The sequence below is a fragment of the Silene latifolia genome, chromosome 9 (genome assembly GCF_048544455.1).
Source record: "Silene latifolia isolate original U9 population chromosome 9, ASM4854445v1, whole genome shotgun sequence".
NCBI classification, from domain to species: Eukaryota; Viridiplantae; Streptophyta; class Magnoliopsida; order Caryophyllales; family Caryophyllaceae; genus Silene; species Silene latifolia.
Genome location: NC_133534.1, coordinates 220,828,847 through 220,845,379, shown reverse-complemented (window position 1 = coordinate 220,845,379; position 16,533 = coordinate 220,828,847). Strand labels below are relative to the sequence as shown.

Below are 16,533 nucleotides of genomic sequence, written 5' to 3'. Positions count from 1 at the left end.
TTTTTCGAAAATCCAGATTATGGTGGGACCCATGTGTGTGCAACGTATTTAATTACTAAGATATCCGTCTTTCAAAGCATGCGCTTAAATCCGTCTCGCAACAAATTATATAAAGTCATCTTACGGAATACTTCTCCAAATTAATATTATGATAAAATTTTATACATTCCGTGTTAAGAAAATGAATAATATTTACGCAGAATTAATTACAAAAGCGAGTTACCGTAATTGAATTACATAATTACTAAACCAAAATTACACAATAAAATTACACAAGTTCAGGAAAGAATTACACTTATATACGGATCGAAAATACATCGAGAATGAATAACAAAATGAATAACAAGTATTTTTGTTATGAATAATTTTACCTTGCGCAGTAAATTTAATGAAAACATAATTTTTTAAAAATACAGTGTACGAGAATTTTTTTCAAAATATCAATAATGATGAGAAATGTACTTGGAATATAAAACTCGGCATTTGAACTACCTGCCGCGCACACCGAAATTGGTAGGTGACAATGATAGCAAACCGAGTTAAAATAGACTTCAGCAAGCAGTGAAAGCTATTTTTAATTTTTTTTTACTCTACAAAATAAAGCAATAAATTTTCATTTAAATTACAAGTGATTAAAAAATTATAATAAAATTTTTTTAATAATTTTTTTTAAATAATTCACAATTGTTATAACAAATATTTTGTAAATAATAAAAACACGAAACGATAAGTCGAAACACTTTAAAATATGTTGTTTTTTTAAAAAAGTAATCCTCTCAGGTCTGTATAGAAAGCCGTTCATCACCGAGGATTATGTACTTGGAGCAAAAATTCTGGCAATTTAACTATCAGCCTCGCACTCCGATTTCGGAAGATGACAATGATAGACTACCGAGTAATTTCTACTTCTACAAGTACGAATGATAGGCAACGTTATTATCATCATAATAAATACACTTGGACCGTCCAACCATGAAATCCGAAACTGCATTAAATTAAAATAATCAGCATATTCTGAAATTAGGGCATATGCAGTTAAATATGGAATGGCGTGATTCTAGACGATTTCAAAGAAGTGGGGTTAAGGGGTAATGGAAGTAGTGAGGGATTTAGGGTTTACAAGAGGTTATATTTTCGTATATATAGGATTGCAAACATTGAGATTGTCACAAAAACTCAATATTGCAAAGACAATAAAAACTTGAGATTATGGCACACATCCAGAGTATTCCAATTTCGAGCATCACCAAATAAACAGCAAGGTCGGAGCAATTAATTGTTCGGATTATGAGATTGTGGTACAGAAAGTCGGAGACAAATCCCAAGGAAGTGAAAGGTGTAGAACTCATCCTAATTGATGAAAATGTAAGTCTCCCTTTTCCCCTTTTCCTGTGGCGATTTTCAATTTATTGTGACAAGTTATTAACTAATATGAATAAATGCAGGGAGACACAATTCAGGCATCAATCAACCAGAGGCTGACTCGCCTTTTCTTAGAGCACCTTAATGAAGGGAGCACATACAAAATCAGAAGGTTCAGTGTATCATCAAACCGAGTGGGACTTGACATGGCAACAATTCACCCGTGCAAGATTTGGTTCGAATGTAGATATTCCACTTTCTGCCCATGCTTTCTACACTTTCAATGAGGTGGTCTTTGGAGCAATGCCGAATAGACTTTATATTGGTAAGCAACAATGGCCTACAATTTATTTTTCATATATGCACCATAAATGTTAACTAACAAGTGAAAAATTCTGTGTCAGATGTAATTGGAAGGTTGGAGCACGTTTATCCAATAAGAGACAGCAATGGCAAGAGAAGGAGGACTATTGTTTTGGGCAATAATCTGTAAGTTGACTATATTCTATAAACAATATGCCAAACTTAACACCATAACAAAATAATCATTACAAACCGTTTTTTCAAGAACCAAAACTTGTCTTTGCTCATTGTTTGGGGACTACGTTCAAAGAAATTTAAATCGAGCAAGAGTTCATTAACAAACCAAAGCCAACGTTGGTTATGCTATTCGTAAAACGTTCTGTTTATGAAGGTATAAAATTCTGGTCATTCAAATACCTTTTTCAGCATTACAAACACTTTGATTACTTACAAAATTTAAGAAAAAAATGTTGGAAAAAAATTGTCTCATTATTTTCTACTATGCAGGGGAAGTTAGCATAACATCAACATGGGGTGCAACAAAGATATTGGTTAATCCAGATATGAAAGAGGTGAAAGTGTTCAACAATAGGTATGACATCTAAATTCGTTTTATGTGATATTATTGCCTTTAGGGCAATAGTAAGTGCAGTAATTGTTATTGACCAGAAAACGCACAACATGAAAACTCCAGAAATCGTCCACAAAATGAAGCAGTCGATAACCGTAAAAAAAAATAATAGAAATAAACAGTCCAAAAAGAGTCCACAAACATTTTGAGTTCAAAATTTTTTTAACACTCCCATTTCAGCTTAAATTAATTAAGCCATTTTTCTTACCAGTTTTCCAGATGATGATGAACCCGTCTTTGGGGCTCCAGAAACTGCTGGGTACCATCCTCCAATCCTCGCAAGTGCAAACATCAAAACACTATCAGAGATACCAAATTTAACCAAAGGAGGGGCATATGTCACAATGGCCAAGATTATTGAGTTAGATACATCTGGTAATAGTTGGTACTACTACTCTTGCAAAGAATGCAGATCAAAAGTGAAGCAAGGAAAAGATGGGTTGTGGTATTGTGACAAGGAAAAAATTAACAATAATTGCACAATGAAGGGTGTGGGGGTGACATCACCAATACCAAGGTTTCAAGTTAAGTTTATTGTGACATATGAAGATCCAGATTCGGTTGAGTTCATTATTTGGGATGATGTAATGGTTGATTTGCTTGGGAAAACAGCACAAGCCATCCTTGACGAAGATGAGGTAATCTAAAACTCATTTACATACAATTTGCAATAATATCTAACCAACGTATAATGTTACTGATTAACGTTTAAATATCGTTTCAGATGTATAGTGTCGTCCCTCTCCCAGATTTCAGGCCTCTACTTGACAGGACATTTGTGGCAAAAATAAGAGTGACTGATTTATATAGGGTGCTGATTTTTCCGCGGGAGAAATAGCCTAAGCAACGGGATTTGTTGTTATTAGGACTAACATATCCCTATAATTTATCAAAGCCTATTCCTGCAGGTAGGCTGACATCAGGTAGGGGTCCACCTACTTTTATTTTTGCCTAAATTTTGCCGTGTTTTTTTTTGTCTTGAGTCGACTTTCTTCGGCCAAAGGAATACATGAAGCAATATTTAGAGGTGGCAATCGGATCCGTCAGGTCGGGGTAAATTGGGTCGGGTTATATCAGTTTTGGGTCATATAATCTCGGTATATCATAGGTTTAAGACCGACCTGTGCATTTTTTTTGCACGGGAGTAAAAATAGTGTGTATTTATTACTTGACGTCACTTAGAAAACTAGTGTGTATTTATTTGCACGGGAGTAAAACTAAATATTCGGAAAATTATAAATATTACGTGAATTGTAAAATATAAAATTCTTTTTAACATACATTAGATGTAACATAACCATAATAGTTATTGGATAATTATATACTCCCTCCGTAACAGACCAAAGGTAACACTTACTATAAACGGACGAATCCGATTACCACGCCAAAGGTAACATTTCTTTTTGGCCCACAACATTGTCATGTTATACACATTTGATATTTACACAAAATATTATATACCTCACCTACCAACCCACAATTAAATCTGATGGGGCATATTCTGCACCCGTTGACCGAGTCAACATATTGAGCAAGGTCAAAGATCAAGAGACAGCAAGTCAACATGTTAGACCGCCTAACCGACGCAGCCTGTCGGCCGGTCACTTTGGGTCTCGGCTAGGTAACCGCCAGCCGGGAGACATATCCGCGTACTCATATCCAAGACCCCTCGGCATGGAGTCAACAGGGCCCGTCGGCCTGCCATGGGTCCCTCGGCCGAGGGTAGAACAGACTTTCCACCTGCTACGCCACTTGGCCCACTTGGCCACTACGTGACAAAAGGTGAAAGTCTATAAATACTCCTCAACCCTCATTGAGGAAATGATCCACAATCTAACCTAAAACTCACTATTCATCTGGTATAAACTCCCTTATCTCTCTACAATATACTTTGTCAAGTAACACACAACTTAATCCCTTTAAGTTCACTGACTTGAGCGTCGGAGTGAGTACGCTCGGTGCAAAGCCGAGCCCTCAGTTTGTTCATCGTTTCAGGAGAGACCGAGAGGAAGAGTCAAAGCAAGGAAAGACATCCATTCACCAAGCTTGCGTGGTAAACAACACTGCTCTGGAATTACACCCGGAACAAAATCCACAGTTACATACCCCACCTATTTTTTTCCTCTTTACCCTTACTTTTTCCACTTTTTCTTAAATACTTTATTTTTCCCTACGTTATTAGATCGACTGATTTCTACTCTCTCTGTCCCGGTCATTTGTTGTCCTTTTCCATTTTGGGATGTCTTAGTCATTTGTTGTCCTTTCTATTTTAAGAGTGAACTTGATAAGTAATTTGACCATTTTCATTCAATTTGTTCCACTTGTCATAAATAAAATCAATATTATATATTTTGTAATACTACGGTTTTCTATGTCTATGGGTACTCTATCGAGTGGGGCTTACTCTGTCGAGTAAGTATGTTTTTATACGAAATAGTAGTATGTCTGATGGGTACTCGATCGAGTATGTGTGACACTCGAATACTCGATCGAGTAAGGGGCACTCGATCGATTAAATGAGTTTTTACGGGTTATTTTGTCGGGTTTTGATAGTAACGCGAGAAGGATATAAAATCATCTTTCGTCAGTTTGAATAACAATCAAACTCCTCAGAGTACAATGATAGCAATAAGATAATCAGAGAAGAAATTTTTTTAACTACGTTCAATTTTCATTTGATTTTATGATTTAGTTTAAACAATTAGGGAAAAAGACTAAACTAACATTGGTTGTATATGAGGTATAGTCTATTAACTGGGATATTCAAGGAAATGAAAAAAAAGAAATATGTCAGCGTACAGGCCTGACAGCGTCCTTGCAAATGGAAGAGAAAGGGTATCCTGGCCATACCATTATTAATTCCCGCGGCCTAGTTTTCTAAGTGATGTCAAATAATAAATACACACTATTTTTACTCCCGTGCAAAAAAATGCACAGGTCGGTCTTAAACCTATGATATACCGAGATTATATGACCCGAAACTGATATAACCCGACCCAATTTACCCCGACCCAAACCCGATCTGGCGGATCCGATTGCCACCTCTAAATATTGCTTCATGTATTCCTTTGGCCGAAGAAAGTCGAGTCAAGACAAAAAAAACACGGTAAAATTTAGGCAAAAATAAAAATAGGTGGACCCCTACCTAATGCCAGCCTACCTGCAGGAATAGGCTTTGATAAATTATAGGGATATGATAGTCCTAATAACAACAAATCCCGTTGCTTAGGCTATTTCTCCCGCGGAAAAATCAGCACCCTTTATATAACATTGAGCAAAAATCAAAGTCATTTGGGGTGATCAGTTTATGTGATGACCCAAGAACAATTGCTAAGTGGGATGCTATGAATAATGCAAGAAAGATATGAGATCAATTAATGACTAACATATACACACATTATATTTGTATGTTTCGTTTTACTAATAAATATTGTCCTCTCCTTTAGGAACAAGCAATTTCAACTTCGACAAGGGACACTTCGAGATCAGATTCAATGATGGTGAATTGAATTTTAACTTGAACTAATTTTTTTGATACTAATGGCTTTTTCAGTAACAATTACTTTTTGTTAGGAGCAAATGAGAGAGATAATTGAGTCCGAACCTGTGCTGAATTCCCAAGAGATCACACCACAGAAAGGTGTCGTGGAGACGACTGAAGCATCCGACAAATCATCTGCCACAAAACTGAAGGAAATTAAGATGGGAAAGCAGCTTATGGAGTTCTAAAAAACATTTCAGCTATTAAGCAATTTGTGAACGTTGTTAAAGGACATTTGTGTTTTTGTTTTTGGACTGTTGTTTTCTGTTCTATTTTGGACCAAGATTATTTTAAGTTGTAATCGAACAATTTAGGTTGTCATATTTAATATATATTTGTAGCAAGTTTATTATGCAGACAATCAAGAAGCTAAAGGAGAAACGGATGCCACAACACTTTAAACATGGAGCTTAAAGGAAAGCAAAGATTAGCCGCAGTTTTAAAGAAGCAAGTGGATAACAAAGATGCATCATATTGGATAAGCTAGCAACATCGGCGAACCTTATTTATGTTCTACGTTTTTTACTATTGTATTTCAATTTCCCGAAGAATTAATGAACTTTCGTCATCATTATGAAATTTAATTCTTTCATTTCCAGTTTACGATACATGTCATTAGTCATTAATAAGTGAGTAATTACCAAAGCAACACGGTTTTTACAGCCAACAATAATAGAGTACATTCGTATCCTACCAATGAGCAAACAAAAAATGTTGTACGAGTATTTGACTTATATTGAAAAACATGGAAAAAAACGGATGAATGGAAGGGCAGAAATTTAAAAGAAGTTCTGAAAATGTTATTGTAGCATAGTCACGGAATGTGTAAGCAAAAACGTCTGAAAAATCAAAGCCGAATTTTTTTCAGCTTAACTGACGGTTTAAACAGTTATGGTCAACTATCCATGATGCACTACTTGCAGTTTATAAGTTAGTGGCCAATATTTGAGTCAACTAAACAAAGTAGTTATGTAAGTTAGTGGGCAATAGTTGAGTGAACTAAAAGTATTCATGCATACAGGTGAAAAAATGGCCACAAAATGCATTTATAGAATACAAATCAATCAAACACATTTTAGTTTACCAGTTTTTTTAAGATCAATTAAAAAGATAAGCAACTAGAAACTGTCAAATTTTGCACATATTTTGCATCATCTTGAGAAGCATCAAAACAGAGGTGGATTAAACAGGGAAAAGGGGAATTCAAGTACAAGCCAAAAAAAAGAGACGGCAGCAAGGAATGAACAATGAAAACAGTAAGTTTCTTAATTTATTTCTATAAATTAAAAACTGTTACATTGTGTTATTGCTTACTTAACTTTTTCCATCTTTCACGATTATCCACAGGGAAAAGGGGAATTCAAGTACAAGCCAAAAAAAAGAGACGGCAGCAAGGAATGAACAATGAAAACAGTAAGTTTCTTAATTTATTTCTATAAATTAAAAACTGTTACATTGTGTTATTGCTTACTTAACTTTTTCCATCTTTCACGATCAATATGCATGCTTCGAATGTTATTGGTTACTTAACTTCTTCCATCTTTCAGGAACAATATGCATGCTTCGAATGAACCTGCATTTTAGTAACATATTTTCATTAGTATAAGTTGATAACTTAAAAGGAAACTTTTTTAAAGAAACAATGATTGAATAACACTTAACTTATATTTTTGAAACCTTCCCTTCAGAATGTTTCTACAAGGAGCAACATAAGAAATGTTAGTAAATTATCTTCCCAAAAGGGGAAATATGAAATTGAAATGTATATTACAAAAGAGAATCAGTAAACGTACTTAACTTTTCACATGTCGATAAACGATCTGCAATAAATGTTCTGCAAACAAGTGTAGAACAATTAGTATGATTTGTATATTATACAACACATCTGACAACTGTGAAATCAAAATGAGTTTAGAAATGTAACATATTGAAACCTGAGTGTGAAAAACAACAGTTGGGTTGGTTGGGTTGGGGTATGTCAAACAGTTAGGTTGGTTTGGGTTAGGTCCAACAGTTGGGTTGGGTTAGGTCAGTCTAAGTTGGGTTGGGTTGGGTAGGTCAGTCTAGGTTGGGTTGGGTTGGGTTAGGTCAGTCCAAGTTGGGTTGGGTTGGGTTAGGTCAGTCCAAGTTGGGTTGGGTAAGGTTGGGTCAGTCCAGGTTGGGTTGGGTTGGGTTGGGTCAGTCCAGGTTGGGTTGGGTTGGGTTAGGTCAGTCCAGGTTGGGTTGTAATTTGGTCAGTCCAGGTTGGGTTGTAATTGGGCCAGTCCATGTAATTGGGTCAGTCCATGTAATTGGGTAATTGGGTAATTGGGTAATTGGGTAATTGGGTAATTGGGTCAGTCCGGGTTGAGTTGTAATTGGGTCAGTCCGGGTGGAGTTGTAATTGGGTCAATCCGGGTTGAGTTGTAATTGGGTCGGGTTAAAACCCGTGTTGGTTTGGGTCGGGTTAAAACCCGTGTTGGTTTGGTCGGGTTAAAACCCGTGTTGGGTTGGGTCGGGTTAAAACCCGTGTTGGGTTGGGTCGGGTTAAAAACCCGTGTTGGGTTGGGTCGGGTAATCCCATTTTTTGTTGGGTTGAATCCAATTTTAGGTAAGGTTCTACACAAGTAATTTTAATTAATGAATCTAGGGTTTTTAATTGTCACAACAACAAAAACGCAGCAATCTTGAATGACAACAGATCCTATAGTCAGATTTTCAGATTTTTAAACATTATTTTCAATAACAGTGATAAATAATCAAGACTAACATAACAACTCCATTAAAAAAATTTAACATCTCTTTTAAAACAGATTGAATTCATCTTAAAAAAATTTTGTTACTAGCATTTCTAACTCATTATACTCATAGATCTAAAAAAAAGTGTCAAAAAACGCAATCAAGGAACTCACCATCAACAAATCATTTTATAATATATCGAAATTCATGTGAAAAAATTAATTTAGAAGGCGAAAAATACATAAAAATAAAGATGAATAAGGAACTCACCATCAATAGATCATCTTTAATATGAATCTGAATAAAACCAAAGTTGGAAGCCTTCACCTTCTTCATGAATATGAATCTGCATGCGAGGAAAAGATGTCAGGAAACCAATTAATATTTAATCAAAAGCGACATGTATTGAACATCTTCATTAAGCGCAATAAAAATTAACAAAAACAAAACGCGGAGCTTATTTTGCATTAATTAGATCCGTATTTAACAGATCTGCTATATTACGAAAAAAATGCAATAAATATTGAGAAAAAATGATTTAAAATTGTTAACAGCATGTGTATCAAATAAACTCATAGATCTAATAAAAACTCATTGTAAAAAAGTAAGCACTGAAATTGATCTTTAAAAAAAATTTCTATGTCGATTTTTTAATTAGCAATAACTCAGAAAATTGATAGATCTAAGAAAATAAACAACCATTTAAAAAAAATCGAAGAAAATTTGAAATTAATTTACAAAACGGCGGAAATAACAAAGCATACAGTAAAAGTGAACTTACCATTAGTACATCTTGAAAAAACGCTCCTAAGAACAAGATTTCGACCATCCATAAAGGCGATAAGAAGATGTAGGAGGATCAAGGGTTGGGAATCGGAATTAGGGAGGACGACGGAGGGGATGGTAGTAAGCAATCTTTAATGATAAAAGTTAGGGTTTCATGGGGGATGGTAGTATGGAAGATGTAATCAGAGAGTGAAGTAAAGAGAGAAGAAGTGAGAGATAGGCGGAGGCATGTAATGATAAAGGGGAGACGGAAATGTTAGGGTTGATGGGGGGATGGGTTTATATAATGTGGGTAATAATTAGGGTTTTCTTCAAATTGGGCTTTAAAATGTAGTGGACGGGAATTGTAGAAATGTTGAGCTCAAATGACTATATAATAGGTTAGTTTTAAGGGTTTTTACTTACTTGGGCTGGACGGGAATGAAAGAACTGGTGAGCCCAATTTAGGGTATTCTTGAAATTGGGCTTGAAATTGGTTTGGATGTGAATCGTAGAAAGGTTGAGCCCAAAATACTATTTCTGTCAGCCCATGTTTGATATTGTGTGTGTTTTTATTTTTGTTCGGGATGTGTTTATATACGGTCCACGTAGTTTACGCTGTGAAAATGTACATAATAATATAACGTTTGACATAATTTGTCTTTGCCGTTATGCTTTACCAATATAGGAGTTCAGACAGCACAAAGAAACTTGATGATTACGGACAATACGCCACAATCAATGTCAAATCCTCGAGTACCGCTATGTGACATTACGAACGGTACTTCTTTATTTGTAATTGTTAATATTTCAATACATATATTCAAGTTTTTGAATTTTAATTTTTATCCTTTTTCATTTGTTGTTTTCACAAATTTATAATACGGCAGTACCAATTGTAAACATTTCAGTTTCTCATACCCCATGTCATCGAAGCAGAAGAACAATCGTAAGTGAACAGTTAGCGATAAGAACCCCGCCAAGTAACGTTTCTAATGATCCTACTCCATCATATGCCAACACTATTATTCTAACGCCTAATCAGTTACGAGCGAGAACGGCAAGAGAAAAAAGACAGTCGCGATTCTCTAAGAAACGTGCTGCTAATGTTCATAGTGACGTTTCTCAAAAAACGGTCAATTTTACACCAGTAACCTCCAACGTCACAGGTATATATCTATATTTAATTTTTTACATTTAACACGTATTAATATTTGTGACATTCTTAATTTTTATTAAAAACGTTGTGTAAAACTTATATGTAGTCCGACCGATGTTGTTGAGTGCTTAGTGAGAGAACTATGTGTTGAATATGGTGAAGCTTTCAGTGAAGTGATTCCGTCTGTAAACCGAATTGAACAATCATCCGATAGTTGTGTTTTTAATGCATCTTATTCACATGGAGAATCTTCGAGAACTCAGCAAAATACTTCTGTGCCGTTAAATAATGATGGTTAGTTCAATCATGACTTTTTATTTTTTAATTTGAATTGCAACATGCTTTAGTTGTTGTAGTCTAATTTTTATATCTTAATTTATGAATTTTGTTTTGAAAATTGTTTAGCATGGGAAGGCTATTGGGACTGTGGTGATGCAAAATATGAGTGCGAGAAATGTCACACGTTGATGTGGTTTGATGAGAGAAAAGATAAAAGACGTGGTACAAGACGTCCTAAGTTCTCATTTTGTTGTTCTGATGGAAAAGTTGAACTCGCATTTCTACAGCAGTCGCCTGAACTTATAAAGTCATTGTTGTCCGGTCAGCATCGATTTAGCAACCATTATAGAGAAAACATTAGAGCTTATAACTCGATAATCTCATTCACTTCTATGGGCGGTAAAATCGATCATTCCATCAATCAAGGTAAAGGACCGTTCACCTTTAGGATGGGAGGTCAAAATTGTCATCGGATAGGGACTTTGGTACCGACCGGAGATGCAAGGCCAAAGTTCTGTCAACTTTACATATATGACATGGAAGAGGAAGTTCAAAATCGAAAAAATGCCATTAGGTAAATATATTTCCTTTCCGTAATAAAATTTTTTTTATAGAGTATAATATTTGTTTTCGTATTAGGCAATAATTTTATTTTTAATTGTAGTCCAGGGGATCCATTAAGGTTCAATGACGACTTAATACGATTGTTGGAAAATATGATTGACTCTCACAGTACAATTGCAAAGACATTTAGGAAGGTTAGGGATAGACTGGCTGTAAATACAGACAGTGAAGTGAGTATCAAACTTATTTCAAGGAGATCAAGTGATGGAAGAACTTACAATCTTCCAACAGTTTCAGAGGTAGCGGCTTTAATTGAGGGGGATATTGGTCCACATATGGAGAAGCGAGATATTATTGTGGGAAGGTCGTGCGGTGGTTTACAGCGGATATTTGAGTTGCACCCTTTATACACCCCCTTACAATATCCTTTGTTAATTCCATCCGGAGAAGATGGGTATAGTCCAGGTATCCTACATAGTGCTTCTTCTATTGGTGTTAGCACGAGTGACCAACCACGTGAAGAAACAACGTGTAGGGAGTGGTTTGCTTATCATCTTATAGAGAGACCACCAGATGTTGAATTTCCAATAATCTTATTATCTGGTAAGGCATTCCACCAATTTTTTTTTGATTGTTATATGCTGGTCGAATCGCATAGGCTCAATTTCATTCGTTTTAACCAAGATCGACTTCGAGTTGATAATTATAAGAACCTCTCAAATGTTGTTAGAAGAGGAGATGTTGAGCCATCTTTGGCGGGTACTCGGTTTATCGTGCCTTCTTCTTTCCCCGGAGGTGACAACTGGAAAAAAGCAAATTTCCTCGATACCATGACTATTTGTAAGTGGTTTGGTTATCCAGATTTATTCATCACTTTCACCTATAATCCAAAGTGGCCGGAAATAGTACGATTTGTTTCTAAAAGAGGCTTGCGACCCGAGGATCGTCCAGATATTGTCTGTCGCGTCTTTAAAATGAAGCTCGATGAGTTGATTAGGGACTTAAAGGATCGACATATTTTTGGAAGAGCGCGAGGAGGTACTACCAATTGCTAATCTTTTAATTTAATATATCGTTTCTGACATAGCATTACTGTAGAAAAATCTAATGACATTTATGAACGTCTTTTTTGCAGTCGTGTATACTATTAAATTTCAAAAACGTGGACTCCCTCATGCCCATATAGTATTGTTCCGACATCGGGAGGACAAATTTCCTACAGCCGCAGATGTCGACAAAATCATTTCCGCGGAGATTCCTGATCCGACTACAGATCCCGTCTTACATAGTGTTGTTTGCGAGTATATGGTTCATGGACCGTGTGGTAAAGCAAAGCCCTCATGTCCGTGTATGGTCGGAGGCAAGTGCTCAAAATATTACCCAAAGCCGTGCACTGAGAGAACAACGGTTGACGGTGATGGGTACCCTATATACAAGAGAAGCAAGAAAGGAGTTACGGTGATTAAAGATGATGTGCCCCTGGGAAATGATTTTGTCATTCCATATAACTCTCAGTTGTTGTTTAAATATCGGGCTCATATCAATGTCGAATGGTGTAATCAATCTAGATCCATAAAGTACCTATTTAAGTACATTAACAAGGGCTCTGATCGAGTTACCATGCAGTCGTCTTACACACGACGTAATGAGGAGGACCCTGGTCGATTTGATGAGATTAACAGGTTTTACGATTGTCGATATCTCTCTGCATGTGAAGCCGCTTGGAGAATTTTTGGGTTTGATATCCACTACAGAACTCCTGCTGTTGAAAGGCTACAATACCATCTTCCGGATGAGCAACCTATTGTCTTCCACGATGATGATTGGGTTGATGAGGTCGTAGAAAATACTTCGCTCGGGGTGTCACAATTTCTTAATTGGATGGGCTGTAATAATTCGACAGTAGAAGAGATGTAGGTTGCTAAAGAATTATTGTACTGTGAATTTCCAACCAAGTTTGTTTGGAAAAATAAACTTCGTCAATGGAGCCTTAGGAAAAAAAGGATTTACAATTGGTAGGTTGGTTCACGTTCCCCCGCAATGTGGTGAATTGTATTTCATGAGATTAATGTTGAATCACGTTAAGGGACCAAAATGTTTTGAGGATATTAGGACTGTGAATCATTTTGTTCATCCGACATTTAGAGAAGCATGTTATGCATTGGGATTAATTGGTGATGATCGACAAGATATTTGCGACTATCAACGAAGCGGTGATTGGGGTCCGCTTCTACTTGAGAAATTTGTTCGCGACGTTATTATTTTGTGGCACTTTGTCTATGCCGAGCAGAGTCTGGGACGAAACTTGGCAACTGCTATTGGACGACATCCTTCATAGGCAACGCACTATTCTTAACAATCAAGGTGTGTCTTCATTTAATAGTAAACATTTACCGCTATTTTAATTAGAACAACTTTAAAACAATTCTTCATATTTCGCATTCTTACCTTCATATATTCTATGAATTGATTGCTGTAGTATATAAAATCACATAGATAATATTGCAACTTTTTTAACCACAGATTTACAGCTTACCGATGAAGAGTTGCAAAATTATGCACTTATTGATATTGAAAATTCTCTTCAAATAAATGGTAGTTCACTTCGTCGATTTGAGGGAATGTCGTTCCCAGACATGTCTGCAACGACACATCATCGAAATAGTTTAGTCATGGATGCGTTGTCGTACGATAGACAGTCCTTGAGTGAAGAACATGAGATTCAGTTATCTTCAATGACTGACGAGCAGAGGTTGGTGTTTAATGAAGTGATGGAAGCTGCTTTAAATAACAAAGGAGGGGTGTTCTTCGTTTATGGATATGGTGGAACTGGGAAAACTTTCCTTTGGAGAGCTTTGTGTGCTTGTTTCAGGAGTAAGGGCGATATTGTTGTGGCTGTTGCGTCAAGTGGAATTGCAGCAACATTGATACCAGGTGGTGTAACAGCTCATTCCACGTTTGGAATTTCCATTAATGTAACGGAGGATTCCATATGCTCCCGAATTAAGCCCGACAGTGATTTAGCTGAACTTTTGATACGTGCTAAACTCATAATATGGGACGAAGCACCGATGACTCATAAGCATTGCTTTGAGGCCCTTGATAAAAGTTTAAAAGATGTAATGCGTGTTTTGGACGTGGGAAATGCTGAAGTGCCGTTTGGTAGGAAAGTTGTGGTATCCGGGGGTGATTTTAGACAGACATTACCGGTTGTTTCAAAAGGAAGTAGAGCAGATGTTGTGGCTGCATCCCTGTGTTCATCGTATTTATGGTCTTTCTGCAAGGTATATATATTTCTTTCTTTAAATATCAATATTACCGTTTTATGTGAGTCTTAGTTAAATTATTTTTGTCGTACTGTATTTATATAATTTAAAACGTATACCACTTATAGGTACTTAGATTGACCAAAAATATGCGATTGCAAGTTGGTAGTTCAACTGACAATGTTGAGGAGTTACGAAAATTCTCCGAATGGCTCTTGGAGATTGGAAATGGTATAGCAGGCAATGAAAGTGATGCAGAAGTTGATCTAGAATTACCAGCCGACTTACTAATTCAGGATGTGACGAATCCTATTAAGACATTAGTAGATGTCACTTATCCGGATCTGCTAGCACAATTGTGGAATCCGGAATATCTCCAACAAAGGGCAATCCTGGCCCCTACTCACGAGATTGTTGAATCAGTAAATGAATATGTTTTGTCGCTTATTAAAAAGGATGAGAGAATTTATTTAAGCTCCGATGAGGTGTGTAGTGATGACAGAGGTACAGGTGACGATGACATTCACTCTATTGAATTCCTCAACAGTATTAAATGTGCCGGACTCCCGAATCACCAGTTGAAGTTGAAGGTCGATACTATGGTGATGCTTCTGCGAAACATTGATCAATCACGTGGGTTGTGTAACGGCACGAGACTAATTGTGACTGATCTGGGGGCACGCGTGATAAGATGTACTGTCTTAACTGGTAGTCATAAAGGTGATAGAGTGCATATTGCTCGACTAACACTTACTCCATCGGATACCGGTAGATTTCCGACGTTTGATGAAAGACAATTCTCCATCGCTTGTTTGTTTTGCAATGACGATAAACAAGAGTCAAGGCCGCCTTTATCTCAGTCAAGATCTATCTTCCAAGACCAGTGTTTAGTCATGGCCAGCTTTATGTCGCACTTTCCAGGATCACCTGAAAAGAAGGCTTGAAAATTTTAATTTTTAACTCAGATATGCGTACTTCTACTACGACTACTAATGTAGTGTATCATGAAATTTTTCAATTTTTAGAATAACTTGCATATGTTAAAGTTGATTATTAGATTATATTTCTTTTATCCGAATGTAAAGTTTTGTATGTATGCATTTTTTATTTACAAGAGTAGATTACGTTATTTCCTTATAAACCAGTGCATGTGAACACATGTTTTTAACAAATTTAAACATTAATTATGTACATCATTGATTTAGACCATTTAGATAGGTACAATAGAAATGCAAAAACAAATATACATTAAAAAAATTCATTCTGGCTCAAATACATACCCGTGCAATTTTGCACGGGTTTAAAACTAGTTATAATGAATTCTAAAACAATGTTAGAGATCTACTGCTAAGCATGTTACCTTGTTCAAATTGCAGTCATTTTTTTTTTTTCTAATCTTCTTATCGTTTCCAGTACTTCCAAAGCAGCACTAGTGGAACACAATTGTTTGGTAATTATCTAATTGTATTAATTTTGTTAGCATAATTGGTTAAAGTCCATACTCTAACACAATCAGAAGATTCTAATAATTCAAGAATGTTATTGGAAGGATAATCTAAAAGAGACGAATGGAATGGAAAAGTATTGGATTATATCTATCTACTTTTGAGGATGTAAATTTTATCTTATACTTTCATTTATTTAACAAAGATCATTGTACTTATTTTTAAAGCTTGTTTTTAAAATTGTTGTTTTAAATGATTTTAATTACATAAATGGCGAAAATGAAGGGGAGATAATGAAGAAGGATTACCATTGTAATGGAGGAGGGGGAAGATTAACATTGTAATGAGCGGGAAAATAAATTGTTTTTTTTCTTTTCTTGCACATTAACTTTGCAAGGGAGCAGGAAGATGAAGTTGAAGGAAGGCGGCAGAGGCAATTCTAAGATTTTATGTAAGGGGGTGCGTAAAATTTTCTAACAATGAAAATATCGAGTTTTATG

General features: G+C 36.0%; 1 protein-coding gene across 1 annotated transcript; it reads left to right on the top strand.

Annotated features, from left to right (window-relative positions):
- The first annotated feature begins 1,506 nt into the window (after positions 1–1,506).
- Positions 1,507–15,532, top strand: LOC141602250 (uncharacterized). The gene is made up of 12 exons (XM_074422555.1): positions 1,507–1,687; positions 2,173–2,257; positions 2,508–2,934; positions 3,021–3,107; positions 5,870–6,018; positions 10,586–10,773; positions 10,885–11,332; positions 11,423–11,787; positions 12,458–13,235; positions 13,613–13,686; positions 13,846–14,606; positions 14,717–15,532. Exons 1-12 carry the CDS (start codon positions 1,507–1,509, stop codon positions 15,530–15,532), a joined length of 4,359 nt encoding a protein of 1,452 aa, XP_074278656.1.
- The last annotated feature ends 1,001 nt before the right edge of the window (positions 15,533–16,533 follow it).